This window comes from Sturnus vulgaris, chromosome 26 (assembly GCF_052056855.1).
Source record: "Sturnus vulgaris isolate bStuVul1 chromosome 26, bStuVul1.hap1, whole genome shotgun sequence".
Taxonomy (NCBI): domain Eukaryota; kingdom Metazoa; phylum Chordata; class Aves; order Passeriformes; family Sturnidae; genus Sturnus; species Sturnus vulgaris.
Window position 1 is genome coordinate 3,429,828 of NC_142268.1, and position 27,427 is coordinate 3,457,254.

The 27,427-nt window shown below is 59.2% G+C and overlaps 1 protein-coding gene across 8 annotated transcripts; it reads left to right on the top strand.

Annotated features, from left to right (window-relative positions):
• The first annotated feature begins 444 nt into the window (after nt 1-444).
• MAST3 (microtubule associated serine/threonine kinase 3) lies at nt 445-26,879 on the top strand. Of its 8 annotated transcripts, none has more exons than XM_088179387.1 (28): nt 445-528; nt 3,356-3,387; nt 12,798-12,886; nt 13,125-13,197; nt 13,380-13,400; nt 14,561-14,639; nt 15,229-15,386; nt 16,916-16,991; nt 17,451-17,660; nt 17,743-17,844; nt 18,343-18,475; nt 18,985-19,052; nt 19,379-19,464; nt 19,600-19,808; nt 20,100-20,238; nt 20,424-20,556; nt 20,658-20,823; nt 21,058-21,159; nt 21,431-21,553; nt 21,839-21,948; nt 22,091-22,236; nt 22,519-22,751; nt 22,861-23,061; nt 23,145-23,371; nt 23,475-23,597; nt 23,728-23,864; nt 24,038-24,222; nt 24,330-26,879. In XM_088179387.1, exons 1-28 carry the CDS (start codon nt 490-492, stop codon nt 25,328-25,330), a joined length of 4,401 nt encoding a protein of 1,466 aa, XP_088035513.1. In that variant the 5' UTR covers nt 445-489; the 3' UTR covers nt 25,331-26,879. The 8 variants fall into 8 exon arrangements, with proteins under 8 accessions (XP_088035513.1, XP_088035516.1, XP_088035509.1 ...); XM_088179390.1 differs by having other exon boundaries at nt 24,041-24,222; XM_088179383.1 differs by lacking the exons at nt 445-528; nt 3,356-3,387 and adding exons at nt 4,235-4,314; nt 4,759-4,848.
• Nucleotides 26,880-27,427: the final 548 nt, after the last annotated feature.

Genomic DNA, 27,427 nt, shown 5'->3' on the forward strand with positions numbered 1-27,427 from the left:
TCTAGCACTGTTCCATGTGGGTCTCATGCCATGCTATGCCAGCCCTGTGCTGTGCCATGCCAACCCCATACCATGTCAGCCCCATGCCGTGCTATGCTGTGCCAGACCCCAGCCATGCTGTGCCAGCCCCATGCTGTGCCCTGCCACGGCAGCCCCGTGCCGTGCCGTGCCGTGCCGTGCCGTGCCGTGCCGTGCCGTGCCGTGCCGTGCCGTGCCGTGCCGTGCCAGCCCCGTACTGTGCCAGCCCCGAGCCGTGCCGTGCCAGCCCCATGCCATGTCAGCCGCATGCCGTGCCGTGCCATCCCTGTGCTGTGCCAGCCCCGAGCCGTGCCGTGCCGTGCCAGCCCCGGGCTCGGTGCTGATGCGCGTCCGGTGACGCGCTGGGGCCGCTGGGCGGCGCCCCGGGCGCACCGGCGGGGCGGACCGGGCGCACCGGGCGGAGCGGGCGCAGCGGGAGGCGGTGGCGGCGGCGGCGGCGGCGGCGGCGGGATGGACGAGCCCAGCATTCTGCGGCGCCGGGGCCTCCAGGTGAGCACCGGGCACGGGCACCGGCAGCGCTGGCCGGCGGGGCGGGGGCGGAGGGAGCGCGGGGAGCCCGCTCCCGGCGAGCCTGGGCTGGGGGTGCTCGGGGTGCGGGTCCGCAAGGGGTGGGCGCTGCGAGAGCGCGGGGGGCGGGCGCTGTAGGTGAGAGGTGGGTGCTGTGAGTGAGAGGTGGGTGCTCCGGGTGGGAGGTGGGCGTGAGGGGTGAGGGGTGGGAGTTCCGGATGCGGCTCTGCGAGGGGTGGGTGCTGTAAGTTGAGAGGTGGGTGTGCAAAGGGTGGGTGCTGTAGGTGAGCAGTGGGTGCTCTGGGCGCTTGTGAAACGGGTGCTGCGTGTGCAAGAGGTGGGTGCTGCGGGTGGGAGTTGGGCGCTCTGCATGAGGGTGCGAGAAGTGGGTGCTGCGTGCGGGAGTGGGGGGCTCTGCGTGGGTGTGTGAGAGAGGTGGGTGCTGTGGGTGAGAGGTGGGTGCTGCGGGGGCCAGAGGTGGGTGCTGTGTGTGAACAGTGTGGGCCAGGAGCCGGACACCCACCTGGGAGCCCGGCCGGCTCTGAGCCCGAGCAATGCCAGGGGATGTCGGTGCGGGGTACCCAACTGTGCGGAGGCTCCCGTGGGAGCACCGTGGTCCCTCCAGCCCAGCTCCCGATGCCGGTTCGTGCCGAACCGCTGTGCCAGCCCCTCTCTGAGCCCCTCTATCGCCTGGCGTTCTTGCTCCCTTAGGCAGAGGGACACTCATCCTCCTGCCCATCCTGCATCCGCTCCCGCAGGAACCCGGCGCTCTGCTGAGCTCGGAGCGGTGATGACCGGGGACCCCCCGGCTCGCAGAGTTGAGAGCTGAGCCGGATTTTCCGGGTGACCTGACGCCTCCGACCCCATCTGCAGTATCCGGGGGGCCCGGGCGGAGCTGTCGGGGCCGCTGGAGGATGGCACGGCGCTGCCTTCATCCGAGCTGGCAGCTCCGCGGGCAGCTGCGCTCCGCTGCACGCTCAGCCCGGGAGAGAGCCCTGTGCTCTGTGACAGAGCCATGGCCGTCGGCTTTGGGACTCTTGGCTGTGGGTGTCGTTCCTGGCAGTCCCGGGAAGCGCAGAGCCGTGGGACCTGGCTGGGTGCCCACATGCCCATGGCAGGAGGGGTGGGAAGAGGCTCCGACCAGGGACTTAATCCCAAAGCGCTGAGCAGCAATGCCGCCCCCGATGCTGTCCCAATGCCATCCCTGATTCTGTCCCTGATGCCATCTCTAATGCCATCACTGATGCCATCCTTGGTGCGGTCCCTAATGCTGTCCTCACAGGGATCAGCTGATGGTTAATCCTGGCCCCCACTGGGACCTGCTGAAGGGAGATGCACAGTGCTGGACAGGAGTATCAGGCACCCTGTGGGTGCTGGCTCTGTGACACTACCCCACTTGGGTCCTCAGGGCCACCGGGGGATGCTCTGGGTGTCCCTGGGGATACAGAACGGCCGGAGAGCCCCTGGCAGTGAAGGGGTTTGGGTTCTCCGTGTTCTTGCACCCATAGATATGTGTGGGCGAGCATGGGGGACAGTCCTCTGTCCCACTGTTCCATCTGAGCAGTAAAACCCTCTGCCTCCTCTGCCTCCTCCCCTGCGCAGGGGGCTGGTGGCCAGTAGCACAGCTCCGGGCGCGGGTGGGGATCCGGGCTGGGTGACAGCAGAGCTGGTTCAGGGTGCTGGGGGGCTCCCCCTCCATGTAAGGACCCCGCATCCCCTTCCCCAGCCGGGCCTGGGGTCAGCCCCTGCTGGGTGCACAGAGACACCCACACCCACGCCGTGTCCCTGTCCCTGCACCCACAGACACGTCCCGTGCCACCCCGGGGCAGACATGCACCCGTGGGCCCGGGGCTGCCGAGTCCCTGTGCACCCAGGCATGATGTCACCCGTTGCCATGGCAATGCTGCTGCATCACTGCGTTGCAGCGCGCCCCAATCCCGGGATTTCCACAGGGGCTGCGTGGCGTGGGCAGCGGGATGGGGCATGGGTACCCCGGGGATTGGGGGTGTATGGGTGCTGCTGGGGGTTCCTACATGGGGGGCAGCAGCTCCAGCCCACAGGGAGCTCTGTGCCTGTGCCAAAAATGGGTCTGGGCTGCTCGGGGGTACGGGACCAGTGGGCACAGGATCAGGGCAATGATGGGGCATTAACCGGCACTTACAGCTGCCACAGGTCCCTGCATCCCAGGGCACACATCAACCTGTCCACATTGTGCCACTCACAGTGTGCTGGCAGAATCTGTGACACTCTGTGGGGTGACAGGTGGCACACGGGTGGGCACCAGAGCAGTGCTGGAGTCGGATGGTGCCCAACAGGCCAGGAGGATGGCACTGGATTGGGTTCCTGTCCCCAGCTGCCCTTTGGCCAGTTGCACCACCTGTGAGCAAACAATTCTCACAAGAAATATTCCCAGAGGCTGGAAAAATAAATAACGTAGGGGCTGCTGGCTGCTGCCGGGGGTGGGGGGGGGAACGAGGAGGGGGACAGGGTGAAACCACCATCCTGGGACCATGCTCCAGCTGGGCACATGGGTGCTGCTCCCACTGCACCACCCTCCTGCCATCGCTCCTGGGCCTGGCCCTGGGGCCACCAGCCCTGGGGGCACTGGAAGATGTCCTTTTGTGCTGGCCCGGGGTGGGAGATTTGTCACCCTCACCCTCGCACTGAGGGTGGGGATCCATCGTGCAGTGACAGCCGGGTGCTGCCAGATGTGTGTGGGTGTGGCTGGCAGGACTGGGGTCCTGCAGGTGGGCACCCCCCGACTCCCAGGGCCGCACTCTGACCCCACCTCTTGCTTGTCTTGTTGCAGAAGGAGCTGAGCCTGCCGCGCCGAGGAAGAGCGTAAGTCCCCGAGCTGGGCCACCCTGGGTGTGGGGTGGGGAGTCACCGAGAGGGTCACACTTGGGAACACAGCACTGGCACCGTGGGTGGCAGCAGGGATGGCTGTTGAATGGCACCAGGGCTTGTTGTCCTGAAATCTGGAGTGGCATCATCATGTTCTCTGGCACCTGACTGCACATCTCCTGGGGTGCACTGGGATGTGCTGGGGTTAACTGGGGTGTACTGGGGTGTGGTGTGCTCTGCTATAGGTGTGTTGGGGTGTTCTAAGCAGGATTGGAGTGTACTGGGGTGTATTGGGGTGTTCTAAGCATTACTGGGGTGTACTGGAGTGTACTGGGGTATGTTGGGGTGCTCTAAGCAGTACTGGGATGTACTGGGGTACCCTGGGATGTGGTAGGAGGCTGCAGAGCTGCCCTTGGTGTTTGTGCTGGGCTGTGCTGGGGATGCACGGCCGGAGCACAGGGGCGGTGTTAGGGATGCACTGCAGCCATACCGGCACGGTTAGGGATGCACTGAGGCTGTACCGGGGCTGTACCGGGGCTGTGTTGGGCTTGCGGTGTCTCAGCAGCGGCAGCGCCCCGGCACATCCCGGGAGCGGCGCGGATCGGGGCCGCCCCTGGGCCGGGAGGGTCGGGCCGGGTGCGCGGGGGCCCGGGGGCTGCCGTGCCGTGCCGTGCCGTGCCGTGCCGTGCCGAGCCGTGCCGTGCCGTGCCGTGCCGTGCCGTGCCGTGCCGTGCCGTGCCGAGCCGTGGGGGCGGGCCCGGGCCCGGCGGGCCGAGCACGGAGCCCCGTCGAGGCCGCCGGTGCCGCCCGCCCGCGGGAGCCGCCCAGCGCGGGGGCAGCCGGTGCGGCGGGAGCGGAGCGGGGCGGCGGCGGCGGAATGAAGTCGCGTCGGGACAGGCTGAAGATCCCCTCGCTGACCTTGGAGTGAGTCGGAGCCGGGGCGGGGCGCGCCGGCACCGGCACCGGCACCGGGGGAGGGCGGCAGGACCCCGGGCCATCCCCGTCCCGCTGCTTCCCTGTCCCGGCACATGCCCCATCCCGGTCCACTCCTATCCCGCTGCTTCCCCACTCCCGGGCCGCAGGTCCTGGCCCTTTCTCCTGCAGTCACAGCCCCGGACCCTCCCGGGGAAGGCCCCCGCGACAGCGCCAGACCACCGGCTGTCTTTCCAGACCCTGCAGTGTCCCTGCTGTCCTCTGCGCTCCCCCTGAGGCTCTGCCTCACTTTCCTTGCCTCCTGACCCCCAAAACCCATGTCCCCTCCGCTCTGGGCCCCTGGCCCCCTCCCGACCCAGGGGACTTGTGCCACCGAGGGGCCACCAGCGCCATCCATCACCCACTGACACCGCGCCGGCACGTCTTGCCTTGCAGCTTGTCTCCGAGCAGCCAGAGCCCGACGCTGCAGAGCCCCTGCAGCCCCTGCAGTCCCTGCAGCCCCTTACTAACCCTGCACCCCTGGAGGTAAGACCCCCCTAAACCCTCCCTAGGAACTGTGGCCACCTGCTCCAGGGAATGAGGGGAGAGAGGTGGAGATGGGGACAGAAAAGTGGGTCCTCTCCACCAGGGATATCCTGGGGTACTCCAAAGGGTACGACTGTCTTTGATGGGACACATGGAGTGGTGTGGCTGGGGTCTGTGCCAACCCCTGCACACACCAAAACCAGCCTGGCTGTGCTGCTGGCTTTGTTCTGCTACTGACTGGTCCATTTTGGGGAGACCCAGTGGGAATGTTGTGGCAGCAGCTCAGTCTCAGGCTCTGAGTACCCCTGTTGTGAAGGAGGACATCGAGAATGGACTAGGGCAGGGCACTGTGATGGGAGCAGGGATGGCACCTGGGAAACCTCCTTTGTCACGTTTTCTGTTCCGCTGTGGGTTGAAAGTGAGGAGGGGCTGCTCCAGAGACGCGGGTTCCTCCTGTCTACTCCCCTCCTCTGCCTTCCCCCAAAATGCCACAAGCCCCTTGCGGTGCCCTGCCGGTGGAGGTGGTGGCCGTGGTGGCCGGGTCCTGTGCCCTGTGCCAGCTGCGCTCTGTCCCGGGGACAAGGTGCACCAGCTGTGCTGGCACCGGCGGTCACACCCCGCCCTGCGCCCCGTGGCACAGAGCTGCACCTGCCCGGCACCCAGGGGTGACGCCGGCGCCTCCGGCCGTGCTGGGGAGAGCAGCTGGTGCCGGCTGGGATCCGTGGGGAGCTCTGCTGCTGCTCAGCAACAGGCAGAGCCATTTGTGGGCAGCACGGCAGGGAGCTGCCCGGGTGCTGCCTGTGCCCTGCCTGCACATGGCGGCCCTGCCTGCTGGCCCCCTCCCTCCGCTAGCCCTGCCTGGCCACCACTTGCCCCATAGTGACTGCAGCGTGTGGGAAAACCAGCGTGGCCTTGTGAATGCTCGGCTGAGGCCTTGAGGAGAGAGTTTTTTTGGGATGCTCATGGTGGGGATGAGATGGTGACAAGGAGGGGGATGAGGATGGGGACAAGGACAGGCAGTCTGTGGTGGTGTCTCATGACTGCTGGGCAGGATCCAAGGGGAAAGGTGCTGAACCCCTGCCCAACCCAACAGTACCAGGATTTCTGGCTGTGGCACTGGCCCCGTGAGTGTGGCTATGCCATCCCACACAGCTCGGGAGGTTCTGGTCGCCCTGGTGTGTCACCATGCAGGAGGATGGGTGTCACTGGTCTGCGCTGGGATCTCCTTGGCTGAACGGGAAAGCCACCGTGGGTGGGAAGCTGCAGGGTGGGTGGCCTCAGAGAACACATCCCATGGGTGCCAGAGTGCTCCTAGGGAGCCCCAGGCTTCGGAGTTGCCCCCGCTGGCTTAGGGGATGATTTGTGCCCCTCGAATGCATCAGTAGCAGATGTTTAATCTCCATGGTAATCCTGACCGCATTTTGGGGTGCTGCCCTGTCTCTATGGTAACCCAAGGGCCATTTTGGGGTGCTGCCCCATCTCTGGGTTAACCCTGACCCCATTTTGGGATGCTGCCCTGTGTCTATGGCAATCCCGATCTCGTCTTGGGCTGCTCCCCACCTCCAGGCCAACCCTGACCTTATTTTGGGGTGATGCCCCATCCCTACTGTAACCCCAACCCCGTTTTGTGCCGCTGCCGCCTTTCCGCGGTTACCCCCCCCCCCCCCCACTTCCTCTCCTTTTGGGGGTGATCCCCCCATCTCCATGGAAACCCCGACCCCGTTTCGGGGCGCTGCCCGTTTCCATGGTAACCCCGTCGCCGCCAGGCGGGAAGGGGCGGGCGGCAGCGGGAGGCGGCGGCGGCGGCGGCGGGAGCCCGGCCCCGCTCCCTGCCCCGCTCCCGGCCCCGCTCCCGGCCCCGCTCCGGGCCCCCGGCACAGCCCCGCACGGTCCCGGGGCGCCGCTCGGTGCCGGGGGAGCCGCTCGGTGCCGGAGGACTCGGCCGGGCCCCGGCGGGGCCACGATGTCGGACCCGAGCTGCTGGGGAGCCGCCCCGCCCGGTTACCGGGGCCAGCGGGCGGCCGGCGCCCTCCTCCAGCGCTCCAAGAGGTACCGGCAGCCACCACCGGCACCGGGGGCACCGGCGGGAGGGGCTCAGGGTGGGAGCGGAGCCGGGGTGCGTGGTTTGGTGGGGGGTTCAGGGGGGGGATGCACCGGGGTGAATGGTTTGGGGGGGATTCAGCGGGGGATGCACCGGGGTGCGTGGTTTGGGGGGGGATTCAGCGGGGATGATCGGGGCGAGTGCTTTGGGGGGGGCACAGGACACGCCACCGTGCATGGGGGGTGGGCAGCGGTGTGCGTGACTGGGAGGGGAGGATGTGTCTTTGCACCCGGGGCACACGTGGTGTGTGGGTTTGGGGGTCCTTACACCGCAGGGGCTCCCTGGGGTGTGTGTTTTTGTGGGGGGTCTGGGTGCACCAGAGGATGGACCGGAGTGTATGGTCTGGGGGGGGGCGTGTGTGTGATTTGGGGGGGTGTCTTAGCACTTGGGAGGCACAATGGGGTGTGTGGTTTGGGGAGGGGGGTCTGTGTGCATCGTGGGAAGCAGCAGGGTGCTTGGTTTGGGAGAGACAACAATGCACGGGGGGCTGGGCACCAGACTGTGTGGTTTTTGGGGGGCTCACAGCACTGGGGGTCACATGTGGGTGTGTGGGTTTGGAGGGGCTATGCACCACAGCTGCATCTTTTTGGGGGGTGCTGTGCACTGAGGCAACACCCTCCAGATCCCGAGTGTGGTGGAGTGGGGTGGCTGTGCAGTGTTGGGTGGGTTGGTTGGGACCCCAGTGCTATAGGAGATGTAGGGTTTAGGGTTCCAGGGCATTAGGGGATGTTTTGGGGTGCTCTGTACCCATCCTTAGTGTGTGTGGGTTTGGAGGGGGTGTCTTACATGTTCGAGGGCGTACATACCCTGTGACCCCCTGAGCCAAGGTGGACACTGCTGATGGGATGGATCCCATGTGCCACATGGCCTGAGCCAGGGTGAGGGTCCCCAGGGTGCCTGGAGGGGTGGGAAGGCGCCAGAGCTCCAGGGGGCAAAGAACTCCCACCCCCTTTGGCAGCAGGGCTGGGGCTGTGGTGGTGGTGCATAAATGGGGTGCAGTGGGGCTCCCCAGGTCTCCAGCTGCAAGGCCAGGCCTGACCCAGGCAGGCTGGGGGGACACATCCCTGAGGAGGAGGGGGACAGAAGGTGCAGAGCACCCACTGAGCCCCCCAGGTGTGGGTGGTGGAGGCTGGGACCTCCATCCAGCAGGTTCGGGGTGCTGTAGCTGGCTCAGGCATCAAACCCTCCCAAGGCTTTGTGTGACTGAGGTGTTTAAGCTGGTGCGGAGGCAGAGCAGAGAGATTCCCATTGTTGCTGTCTCTCAGTGTCAGCGTGAGTTGGCACAAAGCAACACGGTTGCTTAGCAAAGGTATCCATCCCATCCCAGCCCTGCCTCACCTGGGCTCTGGGAATTCCTGCTGCCAGTGCACGAGGACGAGCAAAGAGGGTCCTTAATAATTAAGAAAAGGCACTGGATGGGGTTTTCCAATGTGGGGTGGCCAAGCTGGGGGGGCCTGTGGGAGAGATGTGTAATTGGAAAGATGATCTAGGCAGTCATCTGTCTCCAGCTGAGCATGATGAGGTTGTAATTCTCATGAAGGGCAGAGGATTTGCTCTTCTTTCATTGGTATTCCTAGAATCCACCGTGAGGACCGCTCTGGCCTATTTAACAGAAAGCATATGATGTTATTTAGTGGGATTAAGAGGTTTGAAGGATCCTAATTTCCCGTGGGGGGATGTGGAGATGGGCAGGAGAGCCGGTGGTTCGATGCTGAAGGGGTCCTGTTCCGTGGATGCTGCCCGTGGCTGCTCACACCTCAAAGAGCACAGGAGAACAGCCCAGCACACCTAACAGGTACCATTTCCTACCCACCACCGGGAACCCGCGGCGCAGGGACGTGCAGGGATGCACCCCGGGGTGCTGGGCAGGTTCTTGAGGCTTTTTTTTGCAGTGCAAAGAAATAAATAAGTCTATACCTAACTTGTTACCCTGTGATTCCCTTCGAGGATTTAGGATTTTGCTCTCCGGAGGTGCCTGATGTGTTACCTGGTGCTCCAGGGTGGGTCGATAGGAGCACCCACAGTGCTTTGGGCTGGGGTGGGATGAGGGGCCAGAGTGAGGGTGTGGTGGGGTCTGTGCCAGGCAGCGTGCTGCATTTCACCATCACCATCCAGACCCTGGTCCTCATCCCAGCCCCGTTCCAGCCCTCTCCCAGCCCCATCCCTGGGGGCAGCCGAGTTCAGCGCTGTCACAAGTCATGGAGGACAAATGTCATGGAGAAACTTGAGATGCAGCTGCTTGGTTCAGCGGGTTTCAAAGTTAGACATGAATTTATCCCACTGGAAAGCAATTTTTTTTCCAGGACGCGGTGATCCATGGCACTTCCCCAGATCTCCAGGCACATCAGAGTTGTTGGGGAATAAGGAGCCAGCAAGGAAGGGAGCTGGGAGAACAGACACGTGCTCTCGGTCACGCAGCAGGAGCGGAGCCGCCTGCTCTGCCCTTTGAGATTGCGCCTGTTCCCTTATCACCGCCCCACCCCGCCCTGCTCCCTCCACCCCGCACCCACTTTGTCCCAAACCGGCTGTTTTCTACCTCGGATTCACCCGCCTGCAGTGCCCGGCGCCGGGCTGGCAGCTGGCACACGGTGCTCTGATGTCCTGGGAAGTTTTAGGGGCGGATCCCGCGGGAGAGGAGCGGGAGCTGCAGCCCCTTTGTGCCCTTCCAGAGCCCTGACCCCGAGCCACCCATCCCTGCTCGCCCAGGTCCTGGCAGAGCCGTTTTTCAGTCGAGACATCGGCGTTGTGTCGTGCAGCCGCATCCTGCCCTTCCCTGAGCTCCAAGGATCCCCAGGGAGCTGCTCGTGGTACCCAGCCTGAGATCCAGGAGCGTTTGGGCAACTCCAAACACTCCAAGCACTCCAGGCACAGCGTGGGATTGGTTCTGTGCAGGGCCAGGAGTTGGACTCGGTGATCCTTGTGGATCTTTTCCAACTCGAGGATATTCTGGGATGCAGTGGAACTGCCAGGTTCTGCTCCTGCCTCTGGACATCCCGTGCCGAGGCCGGGTGCTGGTGCGGTGCCGGCAGGCGCTGGGAGATGCCGGCTCCTCCTCCCAGGCAGCCTCCCCACGGCTGACACACGATTTTGCTCCAGGCTTTGGGGTCACACTGGCTGTCACACACTTTCCATATCCCTTGAAACAAGTGCTGGATGGCAGCGGCAGCGCCGCGGCCAAGGCAGCCTCAGCACGAGCGGAGCGGGAGATGCTGACAGCGATTTTCCACTCCATTTTTGGTACCAAACGTGCAATTAGGTGATGGAGGCAGAGCGGGCAGCAGCCCCAGAGCCTGCCATCGGGGCTCGGCAGCTCGTCTCTGCCCTGGGGCTGGTTTGTAGCCCGGGTTTCCGTGCGGGAAGGATGGGAAGCAGCTGTAGATGATGTGTCAGGCGGAGGGGGGTTACAGTGGCGCAAGATGGTTGTGGGAGCCGAGGGTGGAGCGCGCGCAAACAGGAAACGTCGGCCTCGCTCTGTGTCACCATTACTGGAACTGGCTTCACTAAAGGTTTGTTTTCACTTCCAAAATGAAAGCGAGGGAGGAGAGGTGAGCTCCTCGTCCCCGGGCTGTCCCCTGTGCAGGACACAGACGCACGCACACCGCGGTCCCTGGGGCAGGGCTGGCAGTGGAGCAATGTCAGAGCTGGCAGCTCTTTGCAGCCTCCCGGTTCCCAAACCTCTTCCTGTGCCGCTGCGGTGCTGGGGCAGGGCTGCTCACGCTGCCTCAGTTTCCCATCCGGCACACGCAGCCGAGGCTGTGGCTTCTGGCTGAGTTTGCAGCTCTAATTGGGGTTTGAGCCTGTGTTTAAGTGAGAAAATCAAACACCAGAGGCAGGAAAGAGAGTAGGGTTAGAGGGGATGTTGAGAAGGAATTGTTCCCTGGGAGAGTGGGCAGGCCCTGGCACAGGGTGCCCAGAGCAGCTGTGGCTGCCCCTGGATCCCTGGCAGTGTCCCAGGTCAGGTTGGACATTGGGATTGGAGCAGCCTGGGACAGTGGAAGGTGTCCCTGCCATGCCAGGGGTGGGATGAGATGATCTTAAAGTTCCCTCCCAAACCATTCTGGGATTCTGTGATTCCAGGAAGGGTCAAATGGTTGCCTCTTTGTAGGGTAGGGGAAAGTTTCTGTCTCCCCCAACATCTCAGCTCAGTCCAAATGCTGAGGGTGAACATCTGAGCCCTCCAGGGTCACTGCAGCTCCAGGTGAGCTCAGAGCAGTCCCAGGATGTGTCCCAGGAGACACTCAGAGACCCTTCATCCTGGGTGCAGGGAGGTGCAGAGGAGACGTTTGGAGGGCCCCAAGCAGCTTCCATGGAAGCCAAGACCTTCAAAAGAGTTGGGGCTTCTGGTTTTAGCCCCACTAAAACCAGAGCAGGAGTCCTGCATGGGAGAGATGCCAGAAGGGGGTGAAGGGTGCTGGATGTCAGGTGTGGAGCTCTGTCCATGTGTGTGGAGCTCTGTCCATGAGTGTGGAGCTCTGCCCATCCCTGTGGAGCTCTGTCCATGAGTGTGGAGCTCTGACCATGAGTGTGGAGCTCTGTCCATGTGCCTGGAGCTCTGTCCATGTGTGTGGAGCTCTGTCCATGTGCCTGGAGCTCTGTCCATGCCTTGTTGGTGTTGGCTGTTCATCAATGTCTTGTACATCCACCTAGAGGGACCTGTTGTGAATCACTGTCCTTTACAGCCTGGATGCCACATCTGCCACTCCCTTCTGGTTTTGGGATCCATGGAGAATCCCTTCCCTTCCAGGTCACCCCCTCAGTGCTGTGGGTGTTTGTGGCTGTGGTGTGATGTTACAGGTGTCCTTTAATTGGTAACATCTGTGTGGGTTCCTGTTCCAGCCCGGCGAGGAAACTCGGTGTCTTTGCGGAATCTGCAGCCTGAGGAAGCGGAAATAGAGGAAGGGGAGGGTTGTCCTCGTGCCTGAGCTTCTGCTCTGTGCTGTGGATATTTGCAGTTTCCTCTTGGCAGAGTGAAGGAGAACTTAAATGAGCCCATGGAGTTTTAAACAGGGTTGAAATGTGGGAGTGGGGAACAACAAGAGTGGGGCTGCAGCAGTGGGAATTTTTGAGGCTGAGCCACTCTTGCAAGGCAGCCTTGGGCTCAGGGCTGAGAGGAAAGGAAAAACAAAATTCCTGTGAGGATTGAAATCCTTGTGAGCTGGGAAGGTGGGAATGGATACAGGGATGTGAAGACCCACTGGTTGTGGATGTGGCCTTGCAGAGATGCTCTGTGGGATGCTGGGCTGTGGTACCAGCATGGGATTTTTGGGGAGTTTTGGGGTGTCAGGGTGCTGCTTTTCACCTGGTGCTGCTGCACGTGTCTCCCTCCTGCTGCTGGACAGAGCACGGCCCATCTGGGGCAAAATTCCCACAAATTCCTGGTGACACTGCAGTGTCGGGGGGGTGGGACTGTCCTCTCTGCTGTGACATGGGGACCACCAAGGGCAGGCAGGTTTACAGGAATTGGGGGCATTTTCCATGCACTGGAGCAGGTCAGGCTGTGGCTGCTTGGCATTTCCACTGCTTCCTCCTTTTACATCCCCTTTTCTATTCCTGCCCTGGGCCTGTTGCCCAAGGCACCTCCTGCCTCTGCCCTCTCCAGAGCCAAAACCAGAAGTGGGACCTCGATGGGACAGTTCTTTGTTAAAAATAACCCTGTCTGCCCATCTCCAGCAGCACTGGGCTTGGGGATGGATCTTCCCTGTGGCAGGAGATCTGTAACCAGTGGGGTGACAGCAGCCGTGTTCCCTGGCACAGGAATTCATGTGCAAGCAGATAGTTATGTGCCTGAGCCCATCCAGCTCTGGCTGTCATTGATTCCCTAAATTAATTCCCTCTCTTTCTTCCCCAGTTGCAGAAGCAGCAACAGGAAGAGCTTAGTGGTGGGCACCCCCTCTCCAACCCTCTCACGGCCTCTCTCCCCACTCTCCGTGCCAACAGGTGAGGGATTATCCCAGTGGATGGGTTCAGCATCTCCCAAAATTACCCAAATATTTTGCAGGGCTTCAGCACCTTGTTAGCAGCAGTGGACTGGCTCCTGGCTGCCAGGTGCATTTTCCAGGGGGGAAATAGGTTGGGAAGTGACTTGAACACTTTCCCCTGAAGGAGCTGCCTGAAGCACCCTGGACATTGTACTGGGGTGGATTCTGGGATTAATTTTCCCCTTTTCTCCCTGCAGCTGGGAGCAGTCCCTTGGACAGCCCACGGAACTTCTCTGCCAGCACCTCCATCAACTTCCCCTTTGCTCGCAGGTGAGCTCCCAACCCCAGTCCCAGAGCAGTAAATATTCACTCGTAAAGATCATCCCCCCACCAGGGAACTGTTCTGTTGATCTCAAGTGACTTTTTTTTGCTTTTATTTTTGCTTTTCTTCTGCCTGGTTTCTGGCCTGATGCTGTTTCCTCTGCCATGACTGGTTCCTCCCATCACCTCAGCCATGCTCCTCGGACTGACAGGCAAGTACCAGGGATGGGCATGGGCTGCATTTTGGGGAGGTGTCTGCTCCACATCATCAGGGACCTTCTTTTCTAAGTGTTCAAGCAGGACAGGGCTTGGAGCAATCTGGTCAAGTGGCAGGTGTCTCTGCACGTGACAGGGAGTGGCACTGGGTCTTTGAGGTCCTTTCCAAGCAAGTCCCCCCATCTGGGACTCTGTGATTCTTTGTTTGCATCCCTGGGTGGGAAATTTTGTACCAGGACTGGGCTCCCTACAGCTCTGGGAGCAGAAATATCTCAGTCCCCATCACACCACCCCTGGCCATGTGTTCATCCCCATCTCAGACTCCTGGTGGATTCTCAGATGTCCAGGGAAGGATGCTCATCCAGGTCCCCACTGAGGCAGATCCTGCTGCATCCCCTCCCCAGCCCATGCCCCAGATGCAGCCACCAAACCCTGTTTAACTAATTAATTAATTGCTCACATGGAGGGCGGGTGGCTGATGTTAACCCATCGATCGTCACATGGAAAAACGCTGGAGGCTCTGGGGTGGTTTACACACTTGTAACAGAGGGAGCAGCCAGGCTGTGGGGTCAGGAGTTTGCTGGAGCTGGATGTGGCACCCTGCCAGCTCCTGCTGTCCTTGACCCCACACGGGAAATGGCAGCGGGAGGTGAAGAGCCTCGTCTTGACCTGGACGTGTCCCCATCCCTTGGAAACATCTCCAGGAGGAAGCATTTGCCTGCGTATGAGCAGTTCCCTTCCTGTTTATGGGCAGGCTCTGCTCCCCGGCGCCTGCTGTCTCAGGATGTGTCTTTGGGAATCCCAGTTTCTCACCAAGAAAACTCCCAGCAGGCTGCATTTTGCTCTAATTAAAAATCAGACTCTCACAGGCGTTTCTTTTTGCCCTGAAATGGATTTGATGGAGCCCCAGCTCTCTCCCTTTACAGTGACCCTGCTGCCTGCCACTGTCCCTGCACACTGTGGCTGCAGAGCAGCCCCCCTCACCTGCAAACTTCTTATTTCACCCCATTTCAGCCCATTCCAAAAAGAGGTTTCAGGACTTTATTCCTCAAGCCACGACTGTGTCTTGCTCCCCAGCTTTTGGCTCTGATGTTGATGATTTGCATTTAATGTTGTTTTTTTTCCCTGTGTGTGATTGTCACGTTTGCACTGGCAGGGCTGATGGCAGAAGGTGGTCACTGGCTTCGTTACCCTCCTCTGGCTATGGGACAAACACCCCCAGCTCCACGGTCTCGGTAACGTTTGCTTTCTCATGGTGCTAGATGAGATCCTAAACCCCCTGATTTTTGGTCAAATGCCTCCCAAGCTCCATGACGCAGGGTTTTAAAGGACCATGTGCTTTAGCTGCATCCTGCTTCCCAAATGAGCTTTTAAGAAAGCCATAAGGCTTGGCTGTGGGCTTGCAGCATCCCTGGGGGATGCAGTGTCCCATTGCAACATCTCTGGGTTAACTTCATCCCTGAGGTTACAGCATCCCTGGGAGTTACTGTGTCCTAGGGTTACAGTGTTCCTGGGGTTACAGCATCCCTGGGAATTAGAGCATCCCTGAGTGTGACAGGACCGAGCTGCCTGGGATGCTGGAGTTACAAGGGATGGGGCTCAGTGGAGCCAGATTGAGTGGGAGAATGGGGGATTTTGGGCTGGGAGTGAGCAGTGCAGACCTCCCCAGACTGCTCCTCTCCACATTCCACATTCCCAAGCCCAGCCCAGGCTGCCTGTCAATGTCTCCAGCCTCCTAAGAGGCTCTGAGGGATATTTCCCTCACTGGGCTTGCTGGTTCCCACCCCATCCACTGATGCCCTGCATCCCTCTCTCTCTTCCCAGTCATCTTCATCCTCCCAGGAGCGCCTGCACCAGCTGCCGTACCAGCCCACCCCCGACGAGCTGCATTTCCTTTCTAAGCATTTCCGCAGTACGGAGAGCGTCACGGACGAGGAGGGCAGGCACTCGCCCTGCCTGCGCCCGCGATCCAGGAGCCTCAGGTGGGGCTCCCCTGGCCTGGGAAGGAGCTCCGAGGACAATGCACTGGGTGCTGGCACATCCAGGGCATCCTCTGCCCTCTCACCAGCTGTTCCTGGGGTGTCCTGGTCCTGCTACTATCCCAAACCCTGATACGGGTTTTGCCCTTGCAGGGAATTGGAGAAATTTTGGCTTGAGGTTGTAGGGGCCTCATCTCTGGAAATATTCTGAGTGACCTAGCCTGGTGGAAGGTGTCCCAAAATATTCCATGGTTCTGTGATCCTGAGCTCCATGGTCTGGTTCTCAGCATCTTCTCAGCTGTTGGGATGTGGCATTGCTCTCCTGGCAGCAGACAATACCTGTGTCCTAGAGCTGAAGCTGGACAAACTGGGATTTGCTCCACAGTAGTTGGTTTGCAGCCTCTTGCTCAGTTGTCTGATTTTGATGGTGAGGAAGGGATCACCTAGCAGAAGCCCAAGCAGTGGCCATCCTTGTATGACTTACCTGCTGTTAAAAAATAAAAATCCCATTCCCATGGGCTTGGATCAGAAAACATAACCTTTGCTTGCTGGGACTGGCCTTTGCCTCTGCAAAAAAAACCCAAAACAAAACAAAACACAAAGTGTGCAGGTAAATGGGCATTTGTGGGCTGGAGAGAGGAAAAATTTGGAGAAGGCATCGAGCCAGTGGTCATTGTGTGAGCTGAACCTCAGCTGTACCTGCTGAGCTCCACCTTGCTGCTCCAAGACACACCCTGTGCAGTGAGCCACCCACATTGCCCAGCACCAGAGGCTTGTACTTTTTGCAGGGGATGTTTTGGTTAAATCTTCTTTTCTCTCTGAAAAATCTCCTGACCCTCTTTGCTGCCAGAGGCAGAGCCACAGCCCTGCATGTTGCCGGCCGAAATTTCATTAAAATCAGATTAATTATCTGACAGGGGTTTGTAGGTGGAGACATTTTCACTGAGGAGATGCTGGTTCTGCAGTTGGCACAGTAAAGGCTGGGGCTGAGCTGGAGCTGGTTTTAATCACCATGTTTATTATTTTATAGTGGTTAATGTGTTGCTGGCTGCTCTTGCAACTTGCTTTGCATAACGGGATCACCAGGCAGAGCCCTGGGAGGGGCAGTGCTGAGTGAGGGAAGGAGGAAAGCCATGTTTAATGAAGGTTTCTCTGTCCACCACGAGGTTCAGTTGGGTTTTTTGTTTGCTGGTGAGCTGCAAAAATGGCAATAATGGAAAGAAATTGTGGAATCCTATGGAAGTGAAAGATGAGCTCGTTCTTCAAATCCAAGTGGATGATGGAACAGCCTCTCAGTTCTGGATTTCCAAGTGACTCGTGTTTGGGTTAAGATTCCCTAGACCACATGCCAGGGACCACCAGTGGTCAGGATGCTGCTGGGAGTGCTGGTCAAGGCTGATGGCTCCACTTGGATGAGTTTTAACCACTTAGAACCAGGAGGAGGGACCAGATTGCTCTCCAGGGGTAGTGATTATTTTCATTGATGTAAACGACCTGAGCCTTGTAACATCATCCTTCTCCTCCCTCTGCAGCCCTGGACGGACGAGTGGAACGTTTGATAATGAGGTGGTGATGATGAACCATGTCTACAAGGAGAGGTTCCCCAAGGTAACTGCATCCCCAAGGACTTGGGGGATGAATGTGTGCTTCACCTTCTCCAGAACAACCTCCCCTCCCTGTGGGAGTATGGAATGCATGGGTAGATCATGGGGGGTGTTGGGGACACTGGAGACATAATAAACCTGTGGTTGATTATCCATCACACGAGCAGGCAGAGGTCTCTGGAGATTTTGGTGGAGGCTTTGCAGTCTGTTGGGAGCTGGGTCCCAGGTGGGGCCTTGATGTGTATGAGCTGCAGGAAGGGGTGGGATGAAATTCTGGATGGCCAAACCCAGTGCAGAAGGTGGTAGGATGAGATCCTTAGTGATAAAACCCAGTGCAGGAGGTAGAGTGAGATCCTGGATGGTCAAATCAAATGCAGGAGGTGGTAGGATGAGATCCTGGCTGGCCAAACCCATGGCATGGGGCTGTGTGTTCCTGGCCATCACCATCCACTCTGCCTTGCAGGCCACAGCCCAGATGGAAGAGCGCCTGCAGGACACCATCACAAACTTCTCCCCGAGCAGCACCCTGCCCCTGGCTGATGGGGTGCTGGGCTTCATCCACCACCAGATCATCGAGCTGGCCCGGGACTGCCTGGCCAAGTCCCAGGGAGCTCTCATCACCTCCCGCTACTTCATGGAGCTGCAGGAGAAACTGGAGAAGATGCTCCGAGATGTGAGTACAGGGCAGTTCTCTGCCTGGTGCCACCTCGTGAGGCCACCAAGACACACCTGGCTTCTGTCTCCATCCCCAACAGGCTCAGGAGCGTTCTGAGAGCGAGGAAGTGAAGTTCATTGACCAGCTGGTGAGGAAGCTGCTGATCATCATCTCCCGCCCTGCCCGACTTCTGGAGTGCCTGGTAAGACATGGAAGCTCCTGTCTTGTCTCTCATGGTCTATGCCAGCCTGGAGAGGAGGCAAAGCCTCCAGGATGCCCCTGGACCCCTGGAAATGTCCCAGGCCAGGTTGGATGGGGCTTGGAGCAAGCTGGAATAGTGGAAGGTATCCCTGCCCATGACAGGGGGGTAGAATGAGATGATCTTTAAATTCCCTTCAGCCCAAACCATTCTGTGATTCTGTGGTTTTCACAGCTTTTTTTTCGGTCGAATTGCTGTATTTCTAAAGCAGTGACCTTGTGCTGTGGTTCCTAATGAAATTCTCATCTCCCTTAGTTTTCCTTCCAAGGCCAACTCACAGAGATACCTTTTTTTTTTCCATCACCCTTGACATGGGGAATGAAGGGGGAATGTTGCATCCCAGGCCTGTCCCCAGTTACAGGTGTGACCTGCAAGGCTCAGAGGAAAAGTTCAACTTTGCAAAATCTCTCTCCTCAACTGTGCTTGGTTTTCCCCACGCAGGAATTTGACCCAGAGGAGTTTTATCATCTCCTGGAAGCTGCAGAAGGACACGCCAAAGTTGGACAGGGAATAAAGACTGATATCCCCCGATACATCATCAGCCAACTGGGGCTCGTCAAGGACCCACTGGAGGGTAGGGAAGAGCTTGGGCTGGGGGCTCTGAGGTCTGCAGCAGGATGTAGACTCCCAGTTTGGCCACTGGTGATCATGACTGAGCACTGGGAGGTGCCAGGGAGACCTGTAGGGCTGAGCTGGTGTCATGGTGGGGAGGTCACAGCAGGACCAGGACGATGGCCAAGTCCTTCTGGCCAGCCCCATATTCCTTGTTATTGCTTCCAACACGTTCAGCAAAGCAGATTAAGCTCAAAAACACTTAATCTGTGGCCCCGGGGGGTGAATCATAATCCCTGGAGAACGCAGGAATGACTATCAAAAAAAAAAAAAAAAGAATTATATAAATGTTTAACCTCGTGTTGAACCTCTTAACGTCATGACCTGAATTTCTCCATACAATAGCTCGAGCAAAGCATGTGGCTAAATCCCTGTGGGGTCTCTGAGTTTGGAGGGAGAATGGTTGGGCAGAGGGTGATTTTAGTGGGTGTTGAGCATGAGGAAAGTGAAATCTATCCCTGTCATCTGCAGAAATGGGGCAGCTGGATCACTTTGACAGTGGGAACACCATTACACCAGAGAACGATGACACCTGTGAGGTGAGTGTGGTCCCACCTGCATGTCCCACCTCGTGTCTCCAGCTTCCTCCTCCTCACCCCACACCAGAGCTCCCTGCAGCTGTCCTAGACTGGGACATGTTCATTTTGGGTTGTCCCCTGGGGTGATTGATGTGTTCAAGGGGAAGATCTCACAGTCTCCCATTTGGCTTCTTGAGTGGACAGGGCTCAGAGTGGGCTCTTGATCTGCAGATCTGGGGCTTCTGGTTCGGGGCTGGAGAGGGCTGTGGCAGAAAGAAGCTTTTGGAGGTGGTACATGATGGTGCTGGTGAATTCCTGCCTACATTCAAAACCTGTGTCTTCCTCAGAGCCAGCCCTCAGTCACTGTACCCCGGAGGAAGCCCTGCGAGGGAGACTTTGAGACCATCAAGCTGATCAGCAATGGGGCTTACGGGTGAGTTGGGGAGTTCCTATCAGTTGTCTCCGTCTGTAAATGACTCCAAAGCCCTTCTTTGTCCGAGCCCCACGGTGTGGGGTGGTCAGTGCTGGTGGCTGGAGGACCTGTGTTGAGGTCCAGCCGTTCCTCCAGGGCCGTGTACCTGGTGAGGCACAGGGAGACGCGGCAGCGCTTCGCCCTCAAGAAAATCAACAAGCAGAACCTTATCCTGAGGAACCAGATCCAGCAGGTGTTTGTGGAGAGGGACATCCTCACCTTCGCTGAGAACCCCTTTGTGGTCAGCATGTTCTGCTCCTTCGAGACGAAGCGACACCTCTGCATGGTCATGGAGTACGTGGAAGGTGAGAGCAGGACTCAGGGCTGGATGGTGCAGGGAGGAGGGAGGGATATCAAAGTCTGAGCATCAAGGACACCACCTGGACATCTCCTGCCCTGCTTTGCTCCAGGGAGCAGAGGGGAGCACAAAGAAATGACTTTGTGATCCTGATCTCCTTGATGAAGGTGGTGGCCATGGTCACCTAGGAGAGCGTTTGTGCCCCATGCCTGAGGATCAGCTGCTCAGAGGGGCTGGCTGGGAGGCTGCTGCTCCTGCTGACCTCACTGCCTTCCCTGAGCCCTCTGTGTCCCCACAGGGGGGGATTGTGCCACACTGCTGAAGAACATGGGCCCGCTGCCTGTCGACATGGCCAAGATGTACTTTGCTGAGACTGTCCTTGCACTGGAGTATCTCCACAACTACGGCATCGTCCACAGGGACCTCAAACCTGACAAGTGAGGATGTGGGTCGGGCCTCAGCAAGGGTGGGGGTGGCTTTGGGTGGGGAAGGGAAAGCCAAGAGGGAAGGGCAGAATGGGTTTTGTTCCCCAGAGACTGGTTCTGTGCTGTTGCAGCTGGTCCATCTCAGGTCTCCCCAGAAGCAAACAGCAGCACTGGGGGGTGTCTGTCTTCTCTTGCAGTTTGCTCATCACCTCCATGGGCCACATAAAGCTGACAGACTTTGGGCTATCAAAGATTGGCCTGATGAACATGACCACCAACCTCTACGAAGGGCACATGGAGAAGGACACACGGGAGTTCATGGACAAGCAGGTACAAGGTCCCGCTCTGCGTGGCTGACCTGCCATCCCAGATAACCTTGGGATTTGTTGCAAAGGTCACTGCAGAGGTGTCAGCCCCTGCTTCCCACACAGGTGTGTGGCACTCCAGAGTACATTGCCCCCGAAGTCATCCTCATCCAGGGCTATGGGAAGCCCGTGGACTGGTGGGCCATGGGCATCATCCTCTACGAGTTCTTGGTGGGCTGCGTCCCCTTCTTCGGAGACACCCCCGAGGAGCTCTTTGGGCAGGTCATCAGTGGTGAGTGTCAGGGGCAAGTTTGTGTTCCCATCAGCCAAGGCTCGTCCTTTAACACGTGGGAAGTTTAATTTCTTCCTGTTACACTTGGCTGTACAGTGAGGAGGCTCCTCAAGCTTTGACTTCCCACTTCGGGAGGGCCCTTCCCCTACTGCAGCTCCCGGGGGACTTTCCTGTTGCCCAGAAGTGCCCAAACGCTTTCAGCCACCCCAAACCCCTTTTCCTTTCTCCTTGCAGATGAAATCATGTGGCCGGAAGGGGACGAGGCTCTCCCTGCAGATGCCCAGGACCTGATCACACGGTTGCTCAGGCAGTGTCCCCTGGAGCGCCTGGGCACTGGTATGCACCACAGCCCCCTCAGGGCGTGACCTGGCACCTTGATTCCCATCAGATTTGCGTGGCTTTGAGCCAAAGCATGCCCTACCACGCTGAGGGTGCTCAGAGGAAGTCTCCTGCTCAGGGTTCCCCCCAGGAAGGCTGCACAGGGCTCCTGTCCATCTTTTTTAAGCTGTTTTCTCTGTGTGGAGGAGAGACTGTGCTGTTTGGGGTGGGAGTGGGAGCATCCTGGATCCTGCCCCATACCCCTGACACGGGTTTCTCTGCCTGGCAGGAGGTGCACATGAGGTGAAGCACCATTCCTTCTTCCTCCATCTGGACTGGAACGGGCTGCTGCGGCAGAAGGCTGAGTTCATCCCCCAGCTGGAGTCGGAGGATGACACCAGCTACTTTGACAGTGAGGCCAAATCCATCCCTCTTCCACTTCTGCCAATCCATTATCCCAGCTGCACTTTGGATTCTCCCATGGGGGCTGGAAATATCCTGGCTGAAGCTGGTCCTTCTACAACCTAAATCACAAATCATAGAATCCTCCTTAACAGCTTCCTCCCCCCAAAACTCCCCTGGGATTTGGAACTGTGGGTCACCCTGTGGGTGTAGGTCCCACCTGGCCCTCTGCAGTCAGGCTGTGGGGTGTTGCAGGCAGGGTGACATCCCTTCCCCCTCTGGCTCTTGCTTTCAGCTCGCTCTGAGAGGTATCGTCACTTGGATTCGGAGGATGAGGAAACCAATGATGAGGAATCATCAGTGGAGATCGGGCAGTTCTCCTCCTGCTCCCATCGCTTCAGCAAGGTGCTCCAGTCCCTCCTGCAGCCTCCAAAATGCTTTGGCACTGCAAACAGTGTGGCTGTGCCGAGCATCAGTGCTTGACTGATGCTAGAACACCCAAATTCTCGAATTTCTGCTCCTTGCTGATGGCTCCTCTCCTTCTCAGGTGTACAGCAGCTCAGAATTCCTGGCAGTTAACTCCACCCTGAGCCTCTCCTCCTCTGACCGGAGTCACTGCGATGACAAGGAGGAGCGGTGGGACCGGCACTCGGGAGATGAGGACAGGAGCCGGCCAGCGGGCACTGAGCCCCGGTGTGTGTTCAGGGGGGGCTGCACTGCTGGTATGGGCTCTTGCCAGTGCCCAGGGCTTGTGCCAGGACAAAGGGTTTGTGCCAACACTGAGGGTTTGTGTCATGACCAAGGGTTTGTGCTGGGACCAAGGATTTGATTTGACATCGCGGGTTTGTGATGGCACTGAAGGGTTTGTGTTATTTCTGAGGGTTCAGTGAGGTCAGTGGGACGTGTCCTGTGGGTGCTGCACTGACTCAGTGCCCACCTTGGGTTGTCCTGAGCCCTCCTGCTCTTCCCACGCAGCCTCCGCTCCTGGACGTCGGGCAGCTCCACGCCGTACACCTCCCGGCACGAGCGGAGCCGCAGCCCCACCGCACTGCCCAGCACCCTCAGCCTGGACACCATGCCCAAGTTTGCCTTCTCCTCGGAGGATGAGAGCCCTTGTGTCGCATCCTCCAAGCCAGAGAGACCCAAGTTTGTGGTGGGAGACTCGGACGCGGGCACTGGAGGTGCAGTGAAGCAGTCGGCGTTATCTGGTGCGTAGGCTGTGGGCACCAGTGTGGGGTTCTCTGGGGACAGACAGGGTCCTGCGTGGCACGGGGTGGCTTCTACATCCCCAAACTCTCCCTCCTCCTGTCTGTGCAGCTGATCTTGTCAGCCTGAACCGTATCCGCCTGCGGAGCAACAGCACCGGCACCAAGAACTCGACTCCCCGGAGCCTGGAGCCGAGCGGGGGCCGGCGGCTGAGCACCCAGAAGGATATGCCAGAGAGGCAGAGAGCCTCCCTGGGCAGCCGTGTGCCCAAATCTGCCTCGGTGTCAGCCCTGTCCCTCATCATCACCTCAGGTCTGTGTGCTGTGTGATTTATCCCGCTGCGTGGCCACTGTCACATGGTTTTACTGGGCTGAGCTGGCTCCTTCTGCTTGCAGATGACTTTGGTGGTAGTGCCCTGATGAGCCCCATCTCCCCTCACTCCCTCTCATCCAACCCCTCTTCCCGGGACTCCTCCCCGAGCCGAGACTCCTCGCTGGCCATCGCCAGCCTGCGGCCACCCATCATCATCCACAGCTCGGGGAAGAAGTACGGCTTCACCCTGCGAGCCATCCGCGTCTACATGGGTGACAGCGACGTCTACACTGTCCACCACATGGTCTGGGTACGTGCCCTGGGCTCTAGTGGTGCCAGACGCTGCCTTTCCAAGTGAGAAAACCCCAAGAGGAAGCTTGCATCCAAATAAAATCGCTGTGTTTGGGTTGCAGAGCGTGGAGGAGGGGAGCCCTGCACAGGAGGCCGGGCTGAGGGCAGGAGATCTCATCACACACGTGAACGGCGAGTCCGTGCTGGGTTTGGTCCATCGGGACGTTGTGGAGCTGCTGCTGAAGGTGGGTGACCAGGGCCACTCTGCTCTGCCAGGGCATCGATTCAGCAGCTCCCTGGCATTGCCTTTGCTGGCAGCCGAGGCACGAGCTGGCACGGATCAGATGCTGCAAAGATTTGTTTTCCATCCCCCAGAGTGGGAATAAAGTGGCCCTGCGGACCACTGCCCTGGAAAACACCTCCATTAAAATTGGTCCTGCACGGAAAAACAGCTCCAAGACAAGGATGGCACGGAGGAGTAAAAAGAGCAGGAAAAGGGATGGCCAAGATAGGTAGGTAAAACCGGGATAAAATGGCATTTGTCCCAATGTGTGGGGTACTGGGGGAATGCTCTGGATCTGCCATACTGGGATATCCAGTGGGGTCTGGTCCTGCTGCCACCAGGTCAGCAGACTTGAGACTAACAGCTTTAAGGAGAAACCAAAGTTATTCCTGTCCCTCCCAGCAGGAGAAAATCCCTTTTCAAGAAGATCTCCAAGCAGTCATCAGTCCTGCACACCAGCCGCAGCTTCTCCTCCGGTCTCCATCACTCCCTGTCCTCCAGCGAGAGCCTCCCGGAGTCCCCCACGCACAGCCTGTCCCCAGGTCCCACGACACCGTGCCGCAGCCCCGCTCCCGACCTGCCCTCAGGTATCCCAAGGGGGGATATTGGCTCGGGGCAGGGCAGGATGCTGCGTGTCCCTCGGGGAGGCCGTGTCACTCCACCCCTACAGTGACCTTTTCTCTTTGTACGGCAGATGCTGTGTCCCCTCAGAGCACCTCTCCCTCCTCCAGCACCCCAACGTCACCCGCCGGCCACGTGCGCCCCAGCTCCCTGCACGGGCTGGCCCCCAAACTGGGTGGGCAACGCTACAAAGTGGGACGTCGCAAATCCACCAGCAGCATCCCCCCCTCGCCCCTGGCCTGCACCCCTTCCTCGGCCCAGCGCCCGCCTTCGCCCCAGCGCTCCCCATCTCCGCTCCCTGGGTACCCCAAAACCCCCCATTCCTTCCAGGGCAAGACCCTGTCCCCCCCCACCATCGTCCGGCAGAGCTCCCGGCCCCGCAGCGCCGACTGCCCCCGCTCCCCCCTGCTCAAGCGCGTCCAGTCGGCCGAGAAGATCGTCACCATCCTGGCCGAGAAGAAAACCGGCGGCGGCCGCAAGCTGGGGCTGGAGATGTCCACGCTGGATGGGGAGGCCATCGGGGAGGGCGACGCGCTGCCGTACCCGGGGGAGCACGGGTACCACCCCGCCAGCTCCCGCCTGGGAGAGAGGCACGACCGGGACCAGGAGATGGTGGTGATGCGGCGCCTGAACCTGTCGGAGCGCCGGGACTCCTTCAAGAAGCAAGAGGCGGTTCAAGAAGTGAGTTTTGATGAGCAGGAGACGGCGGCAGGAAGCGAAGACGGCGGCAAGAGTGAGGAAGGGCAGGGCACGGCGGAGCCGCCGCCCAAGCCGAAGCCCAGCACGGTCCCGCAGATCGCGGTGCAGGGCTCGGAGAGCTTCGAGCAGGAGCCGGCGGTGGCCGAGTGGGAATGCCAGGGCTCCTACCCCATCAGCAGCACTGAGCAGCCAAACAGCAGCATCTCCTTGCCGTTGTGGGATGGGTGCGAGCACCGGGACCGTGGCTCCCAGCAGCAGCGGAACTGCGGGCAGGGATCAGCCGACCACTGGCAAGTGCCAGCACAGGGCCAGGAGCCGCCGGGTGCTCATCTCCCGGCTCCCCGGGGCACGTGGAGCGGGGCCAAGCATGCCTGAGCCCCACACTGGCACTAGGGATGGTTCAGGCTCCCTGTGGCATCCCAGTGCCTCCCCAGCACCCTGTGCTGTGCGGCAAATCCATGAGAGAAACATCCCTGGAGCCACTCTGGACCCTGGCTGGGCCGGCTGTGCCCCGGCACTTCGCCCCCCTGGAAGGCTTTTTGTACTCCCTGAAAGATGCTCATATTTTTATAGAGACGCAGGAGCTTTTCCGGCAGCGGCGTTTCCCCAGCTGGGCCCCAGCCTCTGTGTACAGAAAGGACTCGATGCAAATATTCCTTAATTAATTTATTACTTTTTATAAGCTAAACGGGCAGTGCAGGACTGTCACAGGGGCCAACCCAGCTCTGGGAGTCCCAGCCTTTCCCGTGCGTCTCCCAGCTCCCAGCCCACTGTTTTCTAACCCACTCGCTTTTCCCTACTTTTTAACTTCAATTTTAGCTGGAAACAGCCCGGATCTCCTAAGAACCCCATAATTCTAATATTTAAAATTAAAACAAAACCCAAAATCCACAGCAAGATCCCCCAAATGCTGGTGCTCTAGGCTGGGATGCAGAGGGGGGGATATTCTTTGCATATGGATCATCAGATGATGAGCATATGGATCATTTTATAAGCTTACAGGAGATACAAAAAGAGTTTAATTATTTTATTTGGAGATTTTATAGCCACCTGGCTCCATTGGCCCTTCCAGGTGGGGAAAACTGAGACATTCCCCAGATGGGAATATTAATGGGATTTTTAGGGTCAGTTTCTTCTTCTTCCATTTCTCTGACACAAAATCCCGTGGTGTTGCTTGGTCAGTGCATAGACACCTACAAAATCCCAATTTATCTTTTTTTTTTTTTCTTTTTCAAAAATTGCCCCAACCCAGTGAGCGCCTGTGCTGCTTCACTTCTAATTTGGGAATTTCATCTATTTCTTTCCCCCCCCTGTTGATCTTTATCCAACAAACAACAGCTCAACCCAGCATTTCTCCCCCATTTCTACTGGTTTCTGGGATATAAACGTTTCCATTTGTTGATGCATGTTCTGGCTTTCCCCGCCCCCAGCCGTGGTTTGGTGCCGTGGTGCTCTGAGCACCGTGATGGTGACAGGGGGACATCCCTGGTTTGCCAACCCCGCTGCCATCAGGCATCACCGTGCCCCCGGTGGATTTTTGGGCTGCGTGTTGGATTCTTTTGTGCACGTGTGGTTTGTGCCAGGCTCCGTATCCCGCTTCTCCCGTTCAACTGGTGCTGTTAAACCCCCCCAAAAACGAGCAACAAGAGCTGCTCTGTGTTTCCTTTGCTTCTCCCTCCACTCTCTGTATTAAGGTCTTGGAAAGGCAGCGGGGTTTTGGGGAGACACTGGGCACCCCCTGCCCGCTGTCACAGCGGGATGGGGGACTTGGCTGCGCACCAGTGGCGTGGATAGGGTGGGAAGAGGATTTTTTAAATGGGAAATGTCTTAAAAGCCAAGGGGACTGTGTCTTCCTGCCCAGTGCCCAGCTCTGTTCGTACCTTCGGGAAGTTTTATGTTGGATTAAAATTGTCCCTTGCGCTGAGTGTGGTGTCCAGTGGCACTGGAGCGTGCAGGGCAGCGAGTGCCCGCTCTGTGGGTGATGGCAAGGGGTGAACAGGGTCCCAGCACAGGTGGGAGGGGAGGGGAGGTGGCCCTGCAGTGGCACCGGGATGGCTGGCACCCAGCCTGGCTCCAGAAGGGTCCCAGCTCTGGGTGCCCAGAGCAGTGCCCCATACCCCTGGTGCTGTCCCAGTGCTGTGCCCTGTGCCCAGAGTAGTGCCCCATGCTTGGTGCCATGCCCCATTCCCAGGTATGGCCCATTCCCAAATCTGTGCCCCGTGCTCTGTCCCCAGTGCAGTCTCGATGCAGTGCCCCATGCCCGGGGCAGTGCCTGGGGCTGTGCCCTGTTCCCGGTGCAATCCCGGTGTCTGGTGCAGTGCCAGTGCCTGGTGCAATCCCGGTGCAATTCCCGTGTAGTCCTGGTGCTACAATTCCGGTACAATCCCAGTTCAATCCTAGTGCTGTGCCCAGTGCCTGGTACAATTCCAGTGCAATCCCGGTGCTATGCCCCATTCTCGGTTCAATCCTTAT